General features: G+C 38.0%; 1 protein-coding gene across 1 annotated transcript; it reads left to right on the forward strand.

Annotated features, from left to right (window-relative positions):
- Positions 1-6,242: 6,242 nt before the first annotated feature.
- On the forward strand, positions 6,243-22,279 carry LOC121666925 (WD repeat and coiled coil containing). Its single transcript, XM_042032947.1, has 3 exons — positions 6,243-8,372; positions 17,137-17,257; positions 20,453-22,279. Exons 1-3 carry the CDS (start codon positions 6,453-6,455, stop codon positions 20,617-20,619), a joined length of 2,208 nt encoding a protein of 735 aa, XP_041888881.1. The 5' UTR covers positions 6,243-6,452; the 3' UTR covers positions 20,620-22,279.
- The last annotated feature ends 138 nt before the right edge of the window (positions 22,280-22,417 follow it).

Genomic DNA, 22,417 nt, shown 5'->3' on the forward strand with positions numbered 1-22,417 from the left:
GACTGAGAGTGATCTAACTGACTATGCACACTGTGGCAAAGAGCATTTAGCCATGCAAGAGGTTCCTAAGTTATCTGATGTGTCTGGTGGGAATTATAAAAATGCCACTTCAAAGGTAAAAATTTATATCATCTTGCAAAAAAGAAGGTACTAATAAGAGACATCTTCAAAAACAAATACATTTAATGCCTATGAAAGAAAAAGACTGTCACAATTGGGAAGCTGAATGTTGACTTACAGATGGAAAGACCCATTAGATCATTCATTCCCTCTCTTTGCCAAGACAGAAATATATCCTAAAGAACATTTCATGCTCTTCTGCCCAGTATAATTTTTGTAACATAAGTGCTGGAGTTTCTATTGAAAACCTGATTGCTTTATAAAGTGTGCACAAGAGACTGGCATGTACATATGGGAGCATTAAGTCAAAAAACAGTGTTTTGAGATACAGAGGGCATTCAGCAGTGGGAAGGCTGTGGGTAGGAATCATGTAGCTTTAGAAAGAGGTATTGGTGGGCTGATCATTGATAAATGTTCTAGTTACAACAGACATGCATGTAATGACTATGCAACCATTCCTTGGCATTCATCTGTCCATACCCATTTCCTATCCGAGTACTTCAGCTAGACTCATAAAGCAAGAGTTATTAATCTATTTTAGGTACTTTACACTGATAGAATGAATCATGCCCTAAAAGTATCTATTTCTCACCACTGACTTTTAAGTGAATCAGGAAGCAGGGTCTGACTTAGACAACTATAGCGTGTATGTGCAGAGATATGTTAGAGAGCTGAAGCTCCACGTTGTTGCCTAATATGAGCTTGGGTACTACCTTCATATAGGCATCTATACGTATTCACTTCAATGCAGAAATACTAATCTGTAGGATGCATCCCACACCTACAATTAAATGAGAAATGAGTCTCATTCTCTGTGACCATATTTGCATAACCATCCTGCTTTCCTTTCTAATTGCTCACCAGTTTTGCTTTAGCATTTTGAAGGCCAGAAAAACATTACGCCCTTGATGAGAGTGAGAATGAAGTGGCCTTCTGAAAAGATTTGGTTCTCTTCTCCCCACTCCAATGAACTACAAGAGTCTCACTCTAAACCACAAAAGGGAAGGCTTGGGTGATTAACAACTGCTTCGCCAACTCTACTCCCCCAGATGTGCTGGATTGCTATGTTAGAATTACATATTTGTCTTTCTGTTACAGAGGAGAGGGAGTTCCAAGAGCCACAAACATCAAGACAACTGTTCACAACACTCCTGCAAGAGTGATGGACAGCTCTGGTTGGAATGATGTGATGGAGCACCTCTGGTGCCTTCCCTGAGACCCAGGGGAATTTCAGAGAACCCAAGGTCCAGTGTCAGAGAGGTCACTGCAGTCAGTTATACACGTGTGACATTTGGAGAGTTGCCATCTAGCAGCATATCCCTGAGGGTGGAAATGAGCTCACAGAATTTATAAACATCAAGAAGAGGCAGAATTTTTGTCTCGCTGCAGCAGTGTCTTGTCCCCATGCTAGGTGCCTCTGTTTACAAATGACAGATCAAGACAGCCTGGTACCCTTGGCACAGGCAGTTGCTCCAGAAAGGTAATACCAAGGTTCTGCATGTATGAAAACAGTAGTCTTAGAAAGAAGTGGTGACTTTCTTGCCTGAAGTCTCCTTAGTTTGAATGTAGCCTGCACAGAAAAGATGAGTGGCTTGCATTTACACAATAATTTGAATACATGTTTTTTTAATTAACCAAACTTCTTAACAATTTATTAAATATATTTCTGTAAAAATTACAATGTTTCATTAGGTGTTTCCCACTTTACATGACATACGTACAAAAATGTGTAGCTGGTGAGTAAAATCCTATTCTGAGAGCGGGAACAGAACACAGACCTATCCCTGTCAGAAGAGCACCGATTTACAAAGCGTGGATCGGTGGATCTGCTCTGACAGATTACGTACTTCATTTCTTTATTAACTGTGCATAATTTTCACATTCTGTTCCAGTTAGCTTATGACAGATAACTACTTTTTAAAATCAGATCTCAAGGAAAAGAAATGTCAGTGTGGAAGAATAAAGACATTTAGTATGCATTTATTACGTAAATAAATACTCAAGCTTCTCAAAAGTGTTGAAGTAAATGACACATCTACTTAAATTGGTGAATTCATGGTGAGTAGCTTTAAATAGAAATACTTTTGAAGTAAAAATACCACGAAGTATTAGACATTTCATGAAGTTGAGTTAAATTAGTATTAGAAAAATTATTACTCTTACGTTTTTATTACATATTGAGCTGGATCTCTCTTCCTCTGAAGTCACCAGGAATATTAACATCTATTTAATTAACTTGAAGCAAGATTTAGCCTGGAAGAGTTATTTTACCATGAGTAAAGGAGAAAATGAAGTCTGAAATCCAGCTTTTCCAGCAAGGCACTGAACTCAGATCCACAGAGATATTCAGATACCAATCTCCCACTAGAAAAGAAATAGACAGGTAAATATATTTAAGAACCTGGAACTCATTAGCTCTGATCCATTTGGACACAAAAAGTACTCACTGTTTCCCTGAACAGCAAGGAGAAGCAATGTGGAAAAACATCAATATAAATCAGTATTATAAAAAATGGCAGCTCACTTCAATGATGAAGGCTGAATTAATTTTCCAACACTCATGAACCATGGGAACTCATGTCTACCAGCTGGCAGCTATGCGCAACTCAGAGTTCAGTTTTGGACTTTCCATATGACTTCTAAAAACCATCTCCTCCAAAGCACCAAGGACTGGCTGGCTGGAATTACTCTGCAGGAGAGAGCCAGCCACCAGCTGAAACACCTTGTTTCAGCCATAGGTGGCATTCTCAGTCACACCAGAGTTAATCAGAGGCACAGAGATGCTAATAGTTCAGAATCTAGCTCATTGTAGGTGTAAAGTCTGTGGTTGCTCACTGGAGTGTCTCAGATTTCTAACTGTAGTAATTGCCCGTACAGTTTTCAATTACCAGCCTTTATTTTGAGTGTGTGCTATAAAGATCTGTGCATGCCAAGGTGATGGAGAAATAGTATTTATATTTTTTTCTGGAAAAATGTGCTAACTGAATGAAGGGAACTTGTTTTTTCCTCTCTATTTTTATCCCGTTTTTAAAAAATGAGGCTGTGCTGAACAAAAGTTCAACGTCTCTTTTATTCACTTTGCACCTTCTTTGATCCCCAGTACAACTTGTTTAAATTCATAATCATGGCATAACTTAGGTTTTATTCTTTGTATACTTATTTGCTGTATATTTTACAAGTCTTCCATTATGTACAGTTTTTTAAGGAAACAAGCTGACAGATAACCTCATCTCGAATGAATTTTGTCATATATGGCGTTTATGGGGATTCTGTTCTCACAGAAGTTCCTTGCCCACATTATTGCCTCCCACCAAAAACCAGTCATCGAATGAACCACAGGAGGAAACTTTGCTTGAGATTCTCAAATGTTATCCCCAAATGGAGTCTGCGGTTCCAATTCAACTGCTACAGAATAGAGCTTGCAGTGTGTCCAAACCCTGCAGATTTCAAGGAACACTGAGCCTTGGAGAGTTTTCAAAAGTCCTCAGCAAATTCATGCTCACTTGGCTCCCCAGCTCACTACCATGCCAGTGGAACCTTGTGGATGTTGTCATCTTTGTGTCTGTGTATCTCAGATAATTAGAAATAAGTATGTTTCAGATGAAGTATAACTTCATATATGTGTCATTAGTATGACTTTAGATGAAGTCCTAATTCCTAAGGCCTTCAGAGATAGACAAAAATCTCACTGTAGCTCTGTTGCAAATATTTTTCAAGACTTCAGTGTTTGTGAGATGACCTGAATTCCAAAATTGAGGATGATTCTCGTACTGGCAAATCTCACATATTCAGCCTTGTATCCCACTCTGATAATGTCACAGACACTGATGAAAAGCAGATTCTTTATGAGATGATGAAATTAAAAAAAAAAACCAGACTAAAAAACCCCAGCAAATAAAGTCCAGTGTTCCATGTGAGTAGTCAGTCCATGCTCTCAAGATGTCAGCGTAGCTGGCAGAATACACATTATCCCTAGCGAAACATCTGAGCATTTCAGTCACACTGAGGCAGAAGTTTCTGCATCCCAACCACATTTTAGGTTGCTAGAATGCAGCTGTGACAGAGTTTTGTTAGGATATTTAAAGCACAGCGGTGCAGAATATAGAGGAGATGCTGTGCCAAAGAATAGCTTTATCACTTTCAGCAAAAGACACCCAGAAGACAATAAAGCAGTGAAACACCATTCTTTTAAAGTAAAACAAACATATATTGTACAGACTCTGTCAATTTATGGAGCTGCTGTGATTGTATTTTAATGTAATCTATTCATTGTAACTGCTATGGGTAAGAAAGTTTCACTAATATGAAAAACAATAATCCTGCTACAACTTGGAGGAAGTACAGAGTAGTCAGAACTCCTAGTGAAATAGGTATGGCAATGTGGCATCCCTGCCACAAAGGGTAAGGTAAAATCATTTAAAAACATGGTTTCACCACAAGCACAGACAGAGACCAAAGAATTTATGAGTCTTGCATAAAAAGGGATCTTCTAACCTGCATATTTAGCTTTTTCATTTTTACCCATTCCAGTCATCCTTGCTGGCTTGTTCTTGATGCATATAAAAAAGTTTTTATTTTGAATGTAATCTTAATGAAATAATTCACAAAAGGAAAAAAGGTAGCTGTGAATGAGCATGTGATATAATTACATCAGTATGGGAGTTCTTTAGTGGTAATACCCATCCTCAGTAAATACACGTGGAAAAAGGATATTAAAAATTCTTACAACAGAGGTCTAACTGCCTTCAACAAGACGTTTGTTTTCCTCAGGTGATAACATACAAATATATAAAGTATAAAAGAGCCAAAGATGCAGAATGTGTATTGTTAAGTCTTACATTTTTAACCAGAGTGATTACATTGATGGCTTTGCCCAGGTTTAATTTATTCACTCTTTGTTAATGTAAAAAGCAAGACACACAAGTTACATGGAAGCTGAAAGGAGATGCACTGACAAGACAAGAATTACAGAGAGATGCTGAGGATGGGATCCAGTTACCTGTTTATAAGCTTCTAATGCCATCTTAGGCAGTCCAGGGGGCTATCTGGGGATCATCTCTTTGTTGCCAGCTGCCACTCCAGAATGGCACTACTCTTCTCTAAGTCCTATGCTGTATCTGCCAGCTCAGTGTGGCTGTCTCAGATGTCTTGGGGCACTGAAAATAGTAATGGTTGCTTATATTTAAGTAATTAATCCCACCCTGACTGTTTAGGCTCAGCCATACGCACACTCTGTCCAAGCTAACCCCAGAGAAGGCTGTGCTGAGGAGGGAAGGGTGGAGACGCTCGAGGCAGTCCATCTGACCCAGCTCTGGGCCTGCAACAGCACAGCCCACCCAAACTGCTGTATCCTCACACGGCCCCACTGTGTTACAGCAATTCATTGGTTGGGTCTTCTGGGTCTTGGGCAACTCAAGGATCTTGCATGATATTATGTTACATATTGTGGAAAATGCAGGGTTAGGAGAAACAAGAAAATTTCGGCGTCCTCTCTGCATTTTGTCTGTATAATGAGGGAACAGCCCTCAGGTACAGGTAGCTGGGAAGACCAAGAAGGAAACCAATATATATTTGTAGCTAGGAAGTATGTCCCAGTAAAATGAACACTGATCACTAATCAGCTCTCTTTGCTTCTAGACTATGTACTTGGGGTTTTTTAGTTTGGGTGTTGTTTTTTTAAAATCTCACTTTCCTTCGTTCTCTTGTAACTATTGACAGAACAGAGCATGATTTCCCTTTTCTACTTTCCTTTCATAGCTATTTCAGATCTTGTCTCTTTGAAAGATGCTGCCCATCAGAGATTGCAATCTGCCTTGTACAGTTCTCAGTTATGTTTAAATCTTCTTTCATCCTTCAAAGGCTGGCTGAAAGAAGTGTCAGGTCATTATTTCAGGCTGTAGCTTAATACTTAGGCTTACCAGTGTATTGTTGCACGATTTCTCTCTTTGGTAAAGACCTTCATTCACTGAAGATCAAGGTATTAGTGTTATTTTTAAATATATTCCCAGCACCAAAGAGTTAAAAATAGCCCTCTACGAAAATGCACAGTAATTGGTTAAACCTTGCTAGCAATCACATGAAGATGATAACTCCTCCCAGGAAAAGACATAGCCAAAGCAGCTTTGACATGGATTTATACTTAGAAGAGCAGCTGCGGGCCTACTGAGGAGTTCACAATATAGACTGTTGGATTATCAGCAGAAAAAACAGCTTGATGCTGGAAAGGAAGGGACAGGAGACATGAGAAAAAAATTTTCTCATGGTGATCTGCAAGTGAATTCCATGGATTCTCTACTTTGGAACAACCACTATTAGAAAGAAAGCTTAAAAAGATGGATCTGGGAAAGGCAAAGCTGCTGAGAACCGGCCTCAATGCTTTATATCAAGCTATCCACCCTGTGCATGGAATCGCCTGGACAGATGGGAAGCAAGTGATACTGACTACCTTATACTATCAAAACGGAGAGCTGAAGTTTGGAGACTCCAGCATTGTTGGTCAATTTGAACATGTTCATGGGCTTTACTGGGGCCCATGTTGCTCTACAGACACCCCAGCTCTGCTCGCTGTTCAGCACAAAAAGCACGTAAGCATTTGGCAGCTGGTGTACAGCAGTGCAGAGGAGAAAAAGCCCTTGATTTCTCAGACTTGTGAAGTTGGTGAGCCATTTCCACTGCTTTCTCAGGGCTGTGTCTGGCATCCAAAGAAGGAGGTCTTGGCTGTGCTTACAAAACGAGATGCTTCAGTCTTGCATGCTGTCCGTACTGACAATACACGGGTTAAGGCAGAGATCAAAAGCAGCGGACTCATCCACTGTGCTTGCTGGACTAAGGATGGTAATCGTTTAGTAGTTGCTATAGGCAGTGCTCTGCACTCCTACATATGGGATAATGCTCAGAAAACTCTAAATATCTGCTCCTTTTGCCCAGTTTTTGATGTGGGAGGTTATATCTGCGCTATAGAAGCCACACTGGATTTCCAAATTGCTGTAGCGACTGAGCTTCCTTTAGATAATATCTGTGGTTTCAATGCTGGCATTGCATTTGATGTGCCCTCTGGTACAGAAGCTGGTTCTTTAATCTCACACACTGCTCTGGTGCTTGGTGATGAGGAATACTCCATGGACACACGAAGAAAGTCCATAGATTCAGATAGATCAGGTGTTGATTCACTCGCCTCTTCTTCATCAGGTCCTGTGGATTTAACCCATATCCTTGCAAACCACCGTCGGTCTGATCCCAGTCCTCTCATTACTCTGAAACGCAAAGACTCTGCAGCAGCAAATGGTCAAGATTCTTCTCACTTGATCTTGGTGACTTTTGAGAGGAAGGTAACGACCACCAGAAAAGTCACGATCCCAGGTATTCTGGTTCCTGATATAATGGCTTTTGACCTTAGAGCTCAGATTGTGGCAGTAGCCTCTAATACCTCTAATATTGTTTTGGTGTATTCAGTTACCTCTTCCTGTATGCCTCACATTCAACAAATCCAGCTGGAAAAAAATGAAAGACCAAAGGGCCTATGCTTTTTAACAGATAAGCTCTTATTGATTCTGATTGGCAAGCAGAGGTTCCCTGAGCCTAATCTCATTCCATCTTCAAGTTCAGACAGGTATATAATACGTCTTATGGTTAAAGAATTGATGCTGGAAGAAAACTCTTCAGCATTGCCTGAAACTAAGCAGAATATGTTTTATAATTTTGAATCCTCTATTAATATACCTGAAAAAAGAAAATTCTTTGAGAATCTTGCCACAGAAGACCAACCTCAAAGCAGGGAGTTGTTAATACCAAGAAGAACAGTTATTCAATCTCCGAGTGGCAGGAGAAGACTCATTGAAGAAGTAAAGAGCCCTAGTTATGAGCAGAGCTCTTCATCAAGTGTGAGTGACCTGGATGAAAAAAGGCTCCCAGGTGACTCTTCGGTGGCCTTGGAAACATTGGATGCTGAACCTACAAATCGCTCAGTGTCTCTTCGTGGTTTTGGATCACCTAGCAGGATTTCCAGCAGACCAACATCCCCTAAAGTGCAGTTCAATGTGATCCAAGAAACACCAAATTATCCTAAAAACAACAATTTGCCAAGTGAAAGGGGAATGAGTCACATATCTAGAAATTTAGAGAGACTTTGTGGCAGTTTCAATGAGTTACAGCTGAGTCTTTCTGAAATAACAGACTTTGCTAGGAACGGGAGGAGGATATCTTTAGCCTACCCGTGCTCCCAGGAACCGCCTGTTGTGCATGTCACTTACCAGGTAACATCTTGTCAGCTTAGAAATATTGTGATAGGAACCAAAATTTTAAACAATCTTGTATTTATTTAGCTTCAAATCAAGAGGATGCAGTTTATTCTTATCAACCCATGAGAAATGTAACCTAGATTTGGCATCAAGCTTAATCTAAAATGGAATTATAATTTGTCATTGGAACAGTAACTCAGGATAATATGGGTAGTTTATAGGATACTTCACATGGGAGATTTGTCTGTTTGTTCTTTGATCATGCACAATTGTCTTGGACAGTGGCTGATTTTGTGTGCATCTGTCAGAGAGAACAGAGCCAGAGCTGTTATTCTACAAAAAGCTTGTATTTTAGTTTAGTTTAGTAAGAGATAAGCTGATGAATATGGGGCTACAGTAGCTTACCAGAAATGTAATAAATTTAAACCTGAGCTCAAATCCAGAGTCTGAAGATACCAGACTCACAGAAAGACTGAAACGAAGTATTGAATCTCAATTTATGGAAAATTTAAATGGACATGACATTAATTTGGCTTATTTCTACTTTGATTTCTCAACACTATTCTCTGCAGAATCGGACATACACAATTTGTAAAACGTATGACCACTTAAAATTTTCTGAAGAAAAACCCTCAAACAACAACAAAAAAAAATCCATCAATATCTAATTATGATTTCATTAAATAAGTATAAGAATGTCAAACCATTTTCCTATCTACCTTTGTTTTTGGCAAATTTCCTACTGGCTTCAATAAGAATTTCAACTAAGGAATGTAGGTTGGGTAATTATTTCTATCTATTATTCTCAATATTATTCACAGGAATACTAACATTATACTGATCAGATTTTTGAATATGCTGATGGTAGTGATAAAACTGGTTTCCCTTTCAGGATGTAGATGCCAATTATAAATGCATTCTTATCTACTGCAACATAAGCAGCATTATGTCAAAATAATATAGTGCATTGTGATGATGCCGAAGTGTTTATTTCTCAAAAAATTTTACTTCCTTTTATTTTAAAGGAATCCATACAGACATCTAAGTAGCCCTCCTTAAACACACATTAAGGGAATGGTGACTCAATTCAATCATGTTCGTTACTTTTTAGCAACTGTTTACTTGTCATTTAAGCAGATTCTGGTATGTTGGGTTCTCTAGATAAAAGCAAAGCTTTTGATCTGAATTAGTCAGTAATTTAACTTGAACATGTTATACAAATTCTGGTGAAAAAGCAACATGTCTATTTTAAATAATTTAGGATTTTATTGGCCAAGAAGCAAGCCCTTCTGTTCTCCAGTATGTTCAAATTAATTTTGATTTCTTACCATACATCAACTTATTTATTTAGCAAGCAGCCCTATTTCTAGGATTCAATTGGATTAACCTTTCCCAAGAGAAGTTTTATTTGTGACACAAAATACTAATCTAAGATCTGAAGTCACTGTGCACGTTTGCTTGCACAAGAAGTAAGAATTGGTTAACCTGTATTTTTCTTTGGAAACAACAACAACAACAAAATTAAGTGCTTCTAAAATACTGCTAGAAAAACTATGTTTAGAAAGGAAGACTTATTTATCTGAACAGGTTAGTTTCACATTAAGCCAGCAGCAAGCACTGCTAGCAGCACATTATAATGACTCAGAAAAAGTGCCACTAATGCCTTCCCACACACACAGCTTTCCTGGGGAAGGCTCAACTAATGCCTTCCATAGTTCAGCCCCTCTACTGAAATCTAACAGGATCACAGCATGATGCCAAAAAAGAATGAAAAATAGACTTGGCAAAAAGGTCTACAGACAGGGAAATATTTGCTTCATAGGCAGCTCATAATTTTCAGAGAAATAGTTGTTTTGATTAGTTTATATTCAGACATCTGAACCTTGTTCCTCCTTCAGGAGCTGTTTAGTGCACTGTGAGCTCAGAGACCAGCTGGGCTGTGGGTTTCAGCCAGACTCTGTGTTCACAGAGCAAAAAGTCAGGAAATAGCTTTATTGCCTTATGATATAAATATCAGCCAGTGGAAAACATTCTCAGCTTTAGGAACACTGCAGTCCAGTCAATAATATGGCCATTATCTTCCAGCTCTTTGCGCCAAGTGTATGTCTTCTTAAGTGTCTGTATAATCCCCAGCACAGCAAAGGCTCAGTCTTGATTGAGAAATATATGGTACTAAAGAATATAATGATCAGAACTGCATAACCCTATTTATGCATTTATAAAATAAAATGAAAATTTAAAATATAATAGGTAAAAATGTAGCAATAATTAATGAGCAATTACGAAAACTGTTGTGCAGAAGCATTACTGACATATTTATATGTATTTCCTGTTCTGCTTAGAAAACTAAAACAAGAAAACAAACATTTATTACTTAATAATTCATAATGCCTGCTCACTTAATAGTCTTCAAAACCTTTGTTTATCCTGTTAGTGCAAGCCTGCCTGTCACTCCTCTGAAGTCACATCTATGCAGTGCTATCAGAATTTGTATTCATTGTAGCCCATAGCCATAGAAGAAAACCACGATCATTCACACTTTGGAAATGTCACTGCACTATCACTTGTGTAATAGCATTCAGCCACCAGAGGTAACTTGATCATTCAACCCTGAAAAGCAAATATTATTGCTCTTTCATCACATACAGGCTTGTGATTCAGGGGAGTGTGGGAGGGCAGACAGACAAATGAAATAAGAAGATATTATTTAAAAAGAAAAAAAAAAAAGAGGATCTGTCACAGATTTTTTTCTGTTTCAGTTTGCAAAAAGATACTTTTATCATCCTTTTCCCCCAGAAAGGAAACAGCTGCAGAATATTTAAACTACTCTCATTCAAAAGCTAATTACAGTGGAAATAAAGCCAATCTGGATCTCAAATTAAAGTCATTTAGGCAAACCTCTCCAGGAGGAATAAGATTCATCCTAATCTGAAGAATATCTTTAAACTACTACATTTTGCTCACAAGCAGTATTATGTCAAAAGTTTATATCAGAGAGAGCATATATTGCATAATTAAACAGGAAATAATATCTTTTCAGTAATTAGTCACAATGATTTTCTTTTCTTAGCACTCACCAATAATTGTATACAAGTCAATTTGTACTTTTATAGTACCTTCATGCAATTTACTATGGGAAACTTTATTGCCAAGGTCAGCTATAAAATAAGCAAACTTTTTTTTACACATATCTGGGAGATGAACAGAAAGGATCCAAACATATGGCAGTAAAGTTCTGATAGAAATACATGACGTAAAGAAGGGGAATATAAGGGGGGCACAATAAAATGAGCGAAGACCAGGCTTCAATGATGAGCTGTAATAAGACCATGAACCTTTCTGAAATCCAAAGGGCAATTTTGACTCGGGTTGAGCCACAGAAAGTTAAGACATGAAAATGATGGAAGAGGAAGCTGATATGACTGCTCCCCGGAGTAAGAAACTAGTCAGCTATCCTGAAATTTAGAAGGAAGAGATTTAGGATGACTGTAAAAGAAAGACCTGCAGTCGTCAAGAGGAAGTGTGATTAATGCATGGATAACATTTTGAGCAAAGGTTGAGGAATTTGTTATGAGCAAATTCTGTCAACAGTGTTCTGAAACTGATCAATAGCAGACAAGCATGCTTTGTAGAGGAGACACAATTCCTTTTGTTAGAGCAGATGATTTGTTTGTTGGGTACGCAGACGCAAAAGGAAAGGAACATGCAATGTCAAAAATGAAGCCAAGTTTTCATACTGCACAAAGAAAGTAAAGATCATACATAAAGATCATGGAAGCACAAGCACAAAAGGTATATCTTAGATGACAGTACACCTGAAACAGTAGTTGCAGAACTATTAACAGGGAGCCAAGAGGAGAGAAATCCCAGCATCACGTCACCTGGAATGCTGCTGTGCCCTATAAATGCAAACTGCTCTGGGATTTAAGCACCTCTGAGCACCTCAGATCTCTTCCAGCGTAAACATTTTACAGGCTTATGCTTCTCTGCCAGGTTAATTAAGGTTGCGATTGGAATGTCCCACATAAGGAAAGGAAAGATACAAGTATCTCCACCACAATAAAAACAGAATCTACCAAAAAGCAAGCAGGAATCACAGCAACAGCAGAAATAATGACAGGGAAGGGGAGCAGTGCAAGCTGCCAAACCTAATGAGCACTACCTATGGCAATGCTGCACAAGGCTCGATGAGACACAGTACTCTGAATGTAAATCGTAATTCTCCTTCCTCTTCAATGCTCTCTTCCTTAGCTGTTTAAGTATCTTTTCATTGTCTTCTGGCACAGAATCCCCACATCTAGCTAATTTACTAGATTTTTCTCATCTTGCACAATGAATATGGGGGGCAAGGTAAAAGCAGGCTGACTAATGGGTACTAAGGTATCAAACTTGAAATCACCAGAGGAGGACAACACAGAGAGTTGAAATCAACAACACAGAGAGTTGAAATCAAGGGTTTAAAAGAATGAAAGCAGAATCCTACGCAACTACAGCACTATTCACTGTGCAATACATGTACTAACCTGATACCTTTCCCTTAGAAAAGACCAGATTATTAACACAAAGGAGATGAAGAATATTTAAAATACCTGTAATTCAGTACAGTACTTGAAATCAAGCCACTGGGGAAATAATTTGTTCAACAGCAGAGAATAGGGATTAATAGAAGAAAAATAAGATGGTTAAGGAATTAGCTGCAAGGGAGATAGTAATAGTTATAATAATACAGAAGAAAATGGAAAAAAATTACTAGTGGATTTTCTCATGATGGATTTTCAGGCTCATCTAAAAGTTTCATTAATGATCTGCTGAGTTATGCTTATAAAATCTGCATATGACATAAAGTCAGTAACATTTTCAGTAAAGGATCAGGATTTCACACCTGTAAATTGATTACTATTATTTAACATCTAGAATTCAAAAAAAAAATAGGATTGAAATGAACTAAATGAACTAATATAAAGTGCATAGTAATATATTTCAGGATTAACAGATGAAATTTCTGCTTTAAACTGGATATTCATGAGCTGGAAACAACCAAGGATGAGAAAAGCTTGTACATGTTAAGTGACTACAAGATGACTGTGAATCCAAACTACAATATTGTTATGAAAAGAACAAAGGCAGTGTGTGGCACATCAGTGAGGCACATCCTTCAGCACGTAATGCAGTACTGGGCACACAGCTGTCAGGTCTCATCTGAAAAACATTTTACATTCCTAGACATCCATGGGCAAGAAAGACACAATCAGACTTCAACTGATCGCTAACCCAGTGTCAGTAAAACAATTCTGATTGGTAGCACATTCTCATTTACTTCACTTTTTCATCAGTTGTTGAATTGAAGTTCCTTCAGATGACCTCAGCATGCAGGCGAGTGTAGGCAGTGCATTAGGAAATACAAGACGAATGAAGAAAAGGTCAAGAGACAGAACCAGCTGCAGCAGACTGCTCAGTGGGGTTAAAAAAGGGAGAGAAGGCATGCTCATTTATTGTGCAGACATACGGTGTGTAACATCTCATCCAGGAATCCTTTTTGCCTTAGTAAATTATTTTCTTCTCGTACATATTTGCAATCCAAAATGTGGGTTTTGAAAGACAGTTTGGCACTGCTGCAATGAGCTGGCTGCTGCCCAGAACACCCTTTATAGGCTATAAAATCTGACCGGGCAGGCTGACACGGGTAAAGGAAAACAATTATTGAGTTGACCGTTCCTTTTTGTTGGATTTTTGTTGAAGGAGAGTTGGACTTGACATACTGCAGGAAGTTGGCTAAAGAAACTTAATCTGAAAAAATTTGTTTCTTCCGTGATTAACGTGTTCTTAGCCTACCAATAAACTTTGATCTAGGATAAAGCAACTAACACATGGGATTTTAATCCAGAAACTTCAAATTCTCTAACTCCTACTAGAGATAAATAACAACATAGCAAAAACAGATGTGGATTTTGGGAAGAGGTGGATTAAATCTAGATTTGGCTAGAAAAATTGACTTTCGGTTAAGGCATAAAAGTGGGAAGTACTAAGGCAAGCTTTTAATTGTACCTCTAACTCTGTCACAAATTACTTCCATGACCTTGAGTAAATCTCTTAAGCTCCCTGTGTAATGGCATGATCATCTATAAAAAGGGGATACTAAGAGTTACCTGCCTCACAAGAAGGTACAGGCTTAAATCAGTTAATCTGTGATGTGACGTGTGTGAACACATTCCTCAAAGAGAAGGCACATTATCATCACTTAAACTAAACATTAAACAAAAAGGCTAAATAATTAGAAGATTATAACAAAGTAAGATTCTTGACCTGAGAAAATTTGTAAAAAGTCAAAAATAAATGTATAAGATAATAAAATTTATCATTATAAACAGAAGTATATTACAAAGACAAAGAAAATAGTTCATATGAACACTCACAAGTGATGCAACCAAGACTTGATCTTTCAGGTTTGTACTTGAAAAACTGTTTAGGATAAAAAATAGGTGTCGTGCAGTTTTGTGTATACAAAAATGTCTTCTATTTCCAGTGGCTGTTCCAGTAACAATGTGCAAGGCTAAGTAGGAAACAAACTAGAACAAATTCATCCTGAGTATACATTTCCATTCAACTGATTTCAAGTCAAGAGAAACAGAGCTGGATTATTTTCTGATAATTCCTGAGTTGGAGCATATCTACATGAAAAAATGGACCACTTGGACCAAGGCAGTGAGCCTGTCTCATTTACAGTCCATTTTTTTCTATAATTCATTAATTGAAGTTCCAGTTTGAATAAACTCTGCTATTTTAAACTGAACTCAGGAAAATTAAATAGTTGTTAGATGTGCTAGTCCACAATCTGCAGCAATGACAAAACTTTGCACAAATACCTGCACAGGCAGAGCATCTTTGCAATGCCTATGCAAAGCACATGCTCACTGCCAAACATTCAGCCCATGGAGTTTCAGGTGTGTTTAGGTTCAACAGAATTTAGTACTACATAATTTGGAAATACCTAAAACTTACAAAGAAGTTCTCTTATATGGTTACAGCTGTAAAAAAAAGTTGCTATAGGTTTATGACTAAGAAAATAAAAGTTCCTTGATGCATTCCTTAGGTATATCCTTTATTAATTATGCAGCAACAAATTTCTGCTTGTTTTGAATGTGGAAAAAGATAAGAAGACCTTAGAAAGTTGGAAAGTTCACGTTTTTAATGGAAAGGTTTTTTTATGTTTCTTACATAAAAAATCAATCATAATAAATAAATAAATAGCAATCAGCCATAGACTATCTGCATGAGCAATTTATACCAGAGTGGGGAAAAAGACGTTTGCAACAGACAGATATTCTGATTTACAGAATCCAATGTGGTTGCATGACAGCACAAATACTGTGTACAGAAAAGTGAAAGGGATTTATTTAGAAAGGTTGTTACACAGCAAAGAAGCACACGTTCACTGAGAGAGCAACTGTCAAAAGACAGCACAATTAGAAATGAAGACAAGCATTACAAGAGACATTTATTTAGTCAAAGGTTAGATTACTGTGCACACAAATAGAAGATGCAGTTGTGAATTCATTCAACTGTAAGTTTTACATTAGCAAGAAAGATTCAAGTGTATGAAGTAGACACAGGGTAGGACTAGAAGAGGAGCTGGGATAGATGAGATCCTTTCAACCCATTCTAAAATATTACTTTGGATCCGTTTTGAATGTACAAAACACAAGGGTCTAGGAAATTGGATAAATAGACTGTTTATTCACATAACAAATATGTAAAAACGGGGAGTATTGCAAACATAAAGATGCCAAAGAAAAAGAAACAAAGCAAAACATAACACATGGAACTACACAGGGAGAAGGCATGGAAAGAACAAAATGAAATTCACAGGACAAAGTATAGCAATATTATTTAGAAGAAGATGTCTAATTCACATCTATTTCATAATGACATTGAGTCATTGGAAAGTTTTTAATGTTAAAAGGACTTTCAAATGATAGCAGACAGGAAAATGTAAATTCACATATATATCCACTTCATGACGATAGCAGCTCAACTATTTTGTATCCATGCACCTTGTAGTAACCAGAATGATGAAACACAAAGATGTTGATTCTCAGGGCCACCTAAATTTCATGAAGCACAAACAAGCCACCTTTATATTCAAGTGTGTTCTTTCAGTGAATATCAGAGTAAATTCCAGGGTTGTAAATCCATACATTCCCTCTCTCTCAAAGCAAGTCACAGGATTTCCAAGCTACCTTTCTGTGACAGCTTTTCAGAGAGACTGTTGCTATGTCCAGTCTCTCTGCAATACTTCCTGTGCCAAAATAACCCTGAGGTTATTTTACCAGGGTGGAATAGCTGCCCAGTGGCTCTCAAACCCACCCACACATACTGCTGAAACTGAGCAGTGTACTCCTTTACTCTGGCAGCATCTGGAACAACGTTATTCCAGGTATTGCCTTCCACTTAACTGGCTTCAGGCAGGGAGGCCCAACAGATGCACAGATGCGCACCCCAGGGCAGTTCGTATACAGGGCTGAGGCAGCTTTGAGCTGCAGAAACTCACAAAGCAAAAACCAAAGAGGCATTTTCATCCTCCTCACATGAAACTGTGAGATTGTGCTTAGAATGGCCCTGCATGATGATGTCATCTATAAACTGTAGGAAAGACAGACAAAGAAAAGGCAAAATAACTAAAGAACTTAAAGGAATAAGAGCAGAGGAATGGTTATAATAACTCAGGCTCAATGTCTAAGCCATTAACAAGATCTTTTCTTTTATATACATGCATATGAAGAAAAGCTTTCCGAATGGATCAGTTACTGAAGAAACGAAAGATGTTCTCCTCTGTGATGGCAAGATCCATTTGAGTTTAGTCCAGCAGCTGTTTGATCTGCCTGTTATTGAAATGAAACATGGTATGTTCTTTTTATTTCTGCTATCTGGTTTCACCTGAGATTTTTAGCATAAAAGAGACATTTGTGGTAGAATAATTACCCCAGACTTTAGTAAAGTGAGCTAACTAACGTTTTTTGGCAAGTGTGTGTTTTCCCTTGTCTGAAATACAGCAGAGTCTCTTGAAATCATTTAAATGCTAAGTAACTACCTGCAGAACTACCTATTAGCAGAGTAGTATGTTAGGTGCCTCTACAAAGGAAGGCTGAGAAAATAATCAGTACATTGTGTTGCCTGGAAGTAGAATGGCTTCTTTGAGACCCTTCGGCATTTTGCTTCCCCCATCCTTACAGGAATGTCTCAGACCTGGCAATGGAGTGTAGGCTGGAGAAAAATTCACTCTTAGAATATGATACATATTTATGTATCAAGTAGCATTTGGGATTATTTTAATGTAAGATTAAAAATGAAGCTCAATGTTCCTATTTGCCAGTCTTGCATCTTTACCAGTCGCCACTGAGCAACTCGTAAGGACAGAAGCCACAAGGGGAACCCTGGCCCCAGACTGGTCTCTGGATTGCCTTGTCCCTGCTTGTTCTGTGTGACACCTTGTCAGCAACACTGCCATTTTTTAGCCATTTCTTTATAATGCTTCTGGTGGCTTTTCACAGTCTACTATGATCCTCTTTCTGAGGCTGTTGCAGAAGACAAGGATATGCAGGTTCCATATTTTTGTCAGGAATCTTCCTTGACTGTGCAGTGCAGTGGAAGCATATATCCACTCCACCTGCTGTTGAGGCCTGAGCTATTTCCCAGCAGGCTTCTGCAGCAACATGATGCAGTGCTGCAGGGCAAGGAGGAGACCATTTTTGGCCTGTATTTCCAGCTCTTGATTTTGGAAAGAAATTCCCATAATAAACAAGGGGACTCAGAAAACCTATTTTCAGCTCTATAGAATAGTTGAATATTTAATTAGCAAAACACCTCTCCTCAGTTTCATGTATTAGACTTCAGAGATATCAAAAAGATAATGTCTCACAATCATCCTAATGCATCCCTCTTTCTGCTCCGATTTTCTGATATTGAGCCTGTTTGCTTACAGCCAAAAGAAAAACTGAAACAAGAATCTTTCTAAAACTCACTAAAATTCTGCAAAATTATAAGGTTTGGAGCAGAAGTAGTTGTGTAGCTGTTTATGCAGTTCTGGCTGGTACTTCCTTATATTCCTAAAAGTTTCTTTTGACACAAGACATAAATATTAAATGCGAAGTTTAAAAATATCACTCCCATCATTTAATACTATATAATTAAATGGGATGTAATGAAAAGCATGCTTGTATTATAATAACAGCCTGGCTTTTTTTACTGTGAGTAAACACTTAAGCATTAATAGATTGGAGGGAAAAGCTTCATGACTGTAAGCTAAATTCATGCCCACAGCAATGCTGTTAAGATCATCAGAGGTAAAAGAGCAATGAGCTCGGCCTCATTGTTTGCACTTTAAGCCCAGGACTGTAATACCATTACCTGAGCTAAATATAGTCTGTTGTGTAGTGCCATGGTAACAGCACACAGGAGTCTCTCTTTTTGGCACATCATCATCATAATAATTGTTCACAGTAAAAGGGTACTATACTCTGCACAAATCTTTTCCATTGAAATGTTCCATGGGATATGCTTGAAAGCAAGTGGTACCAATGACACTGAGAATTTCCAGCATTTCCATGGATGAAAATAGGAAGTCCCAAGAGTCTGACACAAGAGTATGCTTCATCAATTTGACAATTGTATGTAATATCCATTTGGACAGTAGAACTTCCACTTTCAGGCCCACTGCTCATAGAATCTGAAGTCTGTCCAGATTTAGAAAGAAAGTATTAAGAGCAGAAGATAAAAGATTCATGGTTTGGAAAGACAATCTTCTTATGATGTAACATGGTGACATGACAACATACAACCAGCCTGGAAAAGTGGTTTTGAAGTAGTTTAAGAAGAGGATATTTACCTTGCCCAGGAGCATGCTTTGTTACGACTGAAAAAAATTGAGGATGGTTCATTTGGATTTTCTACAGTTTCTTTTTTTCACATTCCGTTTAAGAAACAGTTTTATATCCCAAAATTTAAAATCTCAACACAGAACCTACCAGGGTTTTCTTTCCCTCATATCCCAGCTAATGCCCCTGATCAATAATGGCAGGATCTAAGGACATGTTCTAAGGAAAGTGTGTCGTACAAGGGCTCCCAGAATGCTTTTTAGTTGCCACAGATTTTTTTTTTTCCATAACATGTCAAACTGAAAAACAAAAGACAAATAGAGAATTCACTCTTTTCTATAAGAACTGCAATATCCAGCCAAAAAGAAAGCCAGATGAATCACAAAAAAAAAAAAAAAAAAAAAGGCTTCATTTTAAAGCCAATTTGCTAAGAAAAGTAAAAAACAAAGTGGGGGGAGTTTTCTTTTCAACTTCTATGCAATACAGAAAGAGAACATAAAAGGTTTTGATGTATTTTAGTTTTTAAATCTTGTCTCTTTTTTTTTTTTTTTTTTTCAGAAAAAAAGAAGGATTAAAAATGTCATCCATATTATGTTCATTCTCTTTATGAGAAGATTCAATAAATAATTAAAAGACAGGAAATTTTACCATAGCAGCTTTTGTAAATAATCTTTTGTAAATCATCTTCAAGGTCTATTTGCTTCTATTTTCTACATGAATTTGAAAATATACCAAACGGTTTGACAGTAAAGGAGATGGAGACCCCTACTCCCTTCTAGAACAAGTACGGCACAATCATTTTTGTTGCCAACATTTCCAGTTTTTATAATCTCTTCATCATTTGGGTAGAGCAGATGAGTGAAAAGGCTGAACAGAATTAGATGCCACTAGAACAAAAGTCAGCAGGGAAAGGCTGGCTGAGTTTTCAGAAGATGAAGATACTTGCATTTCATTAGAATTAGAAAAGATGCACCTTGTGTTTGAACTTAAATAAGAGACAAAATGCCTCAAACCTTGCAAGACCTTTCATTTAGCCCCTCACTGCATTTGCACAAAGGTGTGTTGAGCACGGATTGTCAGACCTTAATGTCATTAGTGTAATAAGGGTTTAGTGCACAAAAAGAACCCGTGCTCTGCCTGCTTGCTGACTTTTAAAAATGTGCTTCTACATTTACGTAACCAGAGCAGTGCACTCATTTTCTTTTTCTTGCTTAATTTTTGTAGGCTCTTCTTGGATTGTGCTCACTGCAGACAAGGATGGCTTTGTGCCATTAATATTCAAAGCCACACAAGAGATAATCATAAGGGATGGAACTGACAGTTCAGAAGTCTGTGGAGGTCACTCCTACAAAAAAAGCATCCCAATGCGACCACCAAGCAGAGTGACATAATTTCTGAACAAAGAACCCCAATGACCTTCTTTTCTCCTACGATACAGAGACATTCTGTGGTCTCAGACACTGAGAGAGTAGAAAGCTCTCTTCACTACTTTCTGTGTGTTGTAACTGTAAAATCTGTGGCATGGTTACACTATAGCTACATCCTCAGGTTGGCTGGACCCTCACCATTTCTTCTGAAGGACTGGACCTACAGTGAAGTTGACCACAGCTGCTGTTATTAATGGCTGTCCTGGACTGGAGCAGAGAGACTATTGTCTACTTTGATTGAGGTCACGATGTTCTTGGAGGAACACTATTACGCTAAAAATCATGCAGTAATAACAAATCTAGCTGGTGCAGGTGTACAGTCAACATAAAACCTAAAGAAAATACAACTAAAGAGCCTTTATATTCATTAAGGAAAACCAGGATAGGGAAGGGGGGGGGGGGGGAAGAAAATTGCTTCAAGCTCTTTTCTGTTCCAGCTGGATCCCATGGAAACCTGCAACATTTTCAGAAATGCTTAATTTTTATATGAAAATGTTCAATTACTAAAAAGGCTGCATCACTGTCTCCTGTAGTGTCTTACACAGCATGTAGATTTATACATGCACACAGAAGAGAAAGAAAAAATCTTGCAAGATAAATTAAGGATCAAAGAAGTTGAATGTAAATTTCATTTGGCTAAAGGCAGGTGGCTACAGTGAACCTTTCATCTACGCTCCTGTATGATCAGTAGAAAACAGAAAAGCACTTCTACAGCAGATTACTCATGCCCTAACAGAGATTTCTAAAAACTGATCATGGTGAACTATTCCTATTAAATAAGTAAATAAGTGCCTGTTCCTTTCCACTGACTGCAAACACAAGCAGGGGGACTGGTTTGAACCCAAACATTTACATTTAGCCAGGTGAACCTCACCCTCAGAGACAAGAGGCAATACAGATACAGGTGAGAGTCAGGCAGGCAGATCCATGGAAACTAAATTGTTGTGATTATGGTGAGAGAAATAGGCATAAGGGAAGAACTGAATGAACTTCCTAACTTTTCCTCATTGAAATGCAAAGGATAAAGTATAGCGTGCAGCCATGTGTGCAAGGGCATTTTGTACTGCTGGAACCGTGGAAAGGCATTCCTGCTTCACCCTGTACAGCCAGGGAAACAGAAAAAGAAGGACACTTAAGTTACTGTTAGGAGTTATTTTTCATACTGTGCATTTTGGGTCTTGTTAATACTCCTGGGGAGTCTTTTTTCCCTTCCTGGGAACCATGGCAAGCCCGTTCATAGGGCACAGATACTGAAATCCAGTTACAATACTTCACCCCAAATGAAGGCGGGATCGAGACGGTAGATCTACACTCTGAAGGACTTTAATGGATTTGGAGGTTTGGCATTAGTATCATTCCAGTGATGCAGCCAAGAATCTCATAAGTTTCAAATCTTGAAATAAGTAAACAGTTTAATTTCATTGAATTAAATGTCTTCTTCATGCAAGTATCCTCCCAGGGACAAAGGAATCATCATTCTAAATCACCTACAACCACAGGCATGCAATACAGTGGTGTATATTTGTACTACCTTGTTTGCAAAGTTCTCTTTAAGTAGCCTCAAGAAGCATTCCTGATTGTAAAAAACATCCCCAAACAACAAATAAATATGACTTTCTAAGTATTAAAGACATCAGTTACTTTATAGTTACCGGGTTAATTGGATTTCCTGCTTCTTTGCATTAGAATTGTGTTCAAATGGGTATTTGTATTACTACTGCTTTAAAAATTTGGTTTAAGTCATGCTTTCCTTCACTGAAAT

The sequence above is a fragment of the Corvus kubaryi genome, unplaced genomic scaffold, assembly GCF_017639235.1.
Source record: "Corvus kubaryi isolate FWS band 111438036 unplaced genomic scaffold, C.kubaryi_AGA036_p1.0 37354, whole genome shotgun sequence".
Classification (NCBI taxonomy): Eukaryota; Metazoa; Chordata; class Aves; order Passeriformes; family Corvidae; genus Corvus; species Corvus kubaryi.

Bases quoted from the DNA above. Each gene is read 5' to 3' on its own strand.
- LOC121666925 (XM_042032947.1), top strand. From the start codon at position 6,453: ATGGATCTGGGAAAGGCAAAGCTGCTGAGAACCGGCCTCAATGCTTTA. The intron at 8,373-17,136 runs GTAACATCTTGT...ATGCATATGAAG, and splicing joins TTGTGCATGTCACTTACCAG to AAAAGCTTTCCGAATGGATC. The intron at 17,258-20,452 runs GTATGTTCTTTT...TAATTTTTGTAG, and splicing joins TGTTATTGAAATGAAACATG to GCTCTTCTTGGATTGTGCTC.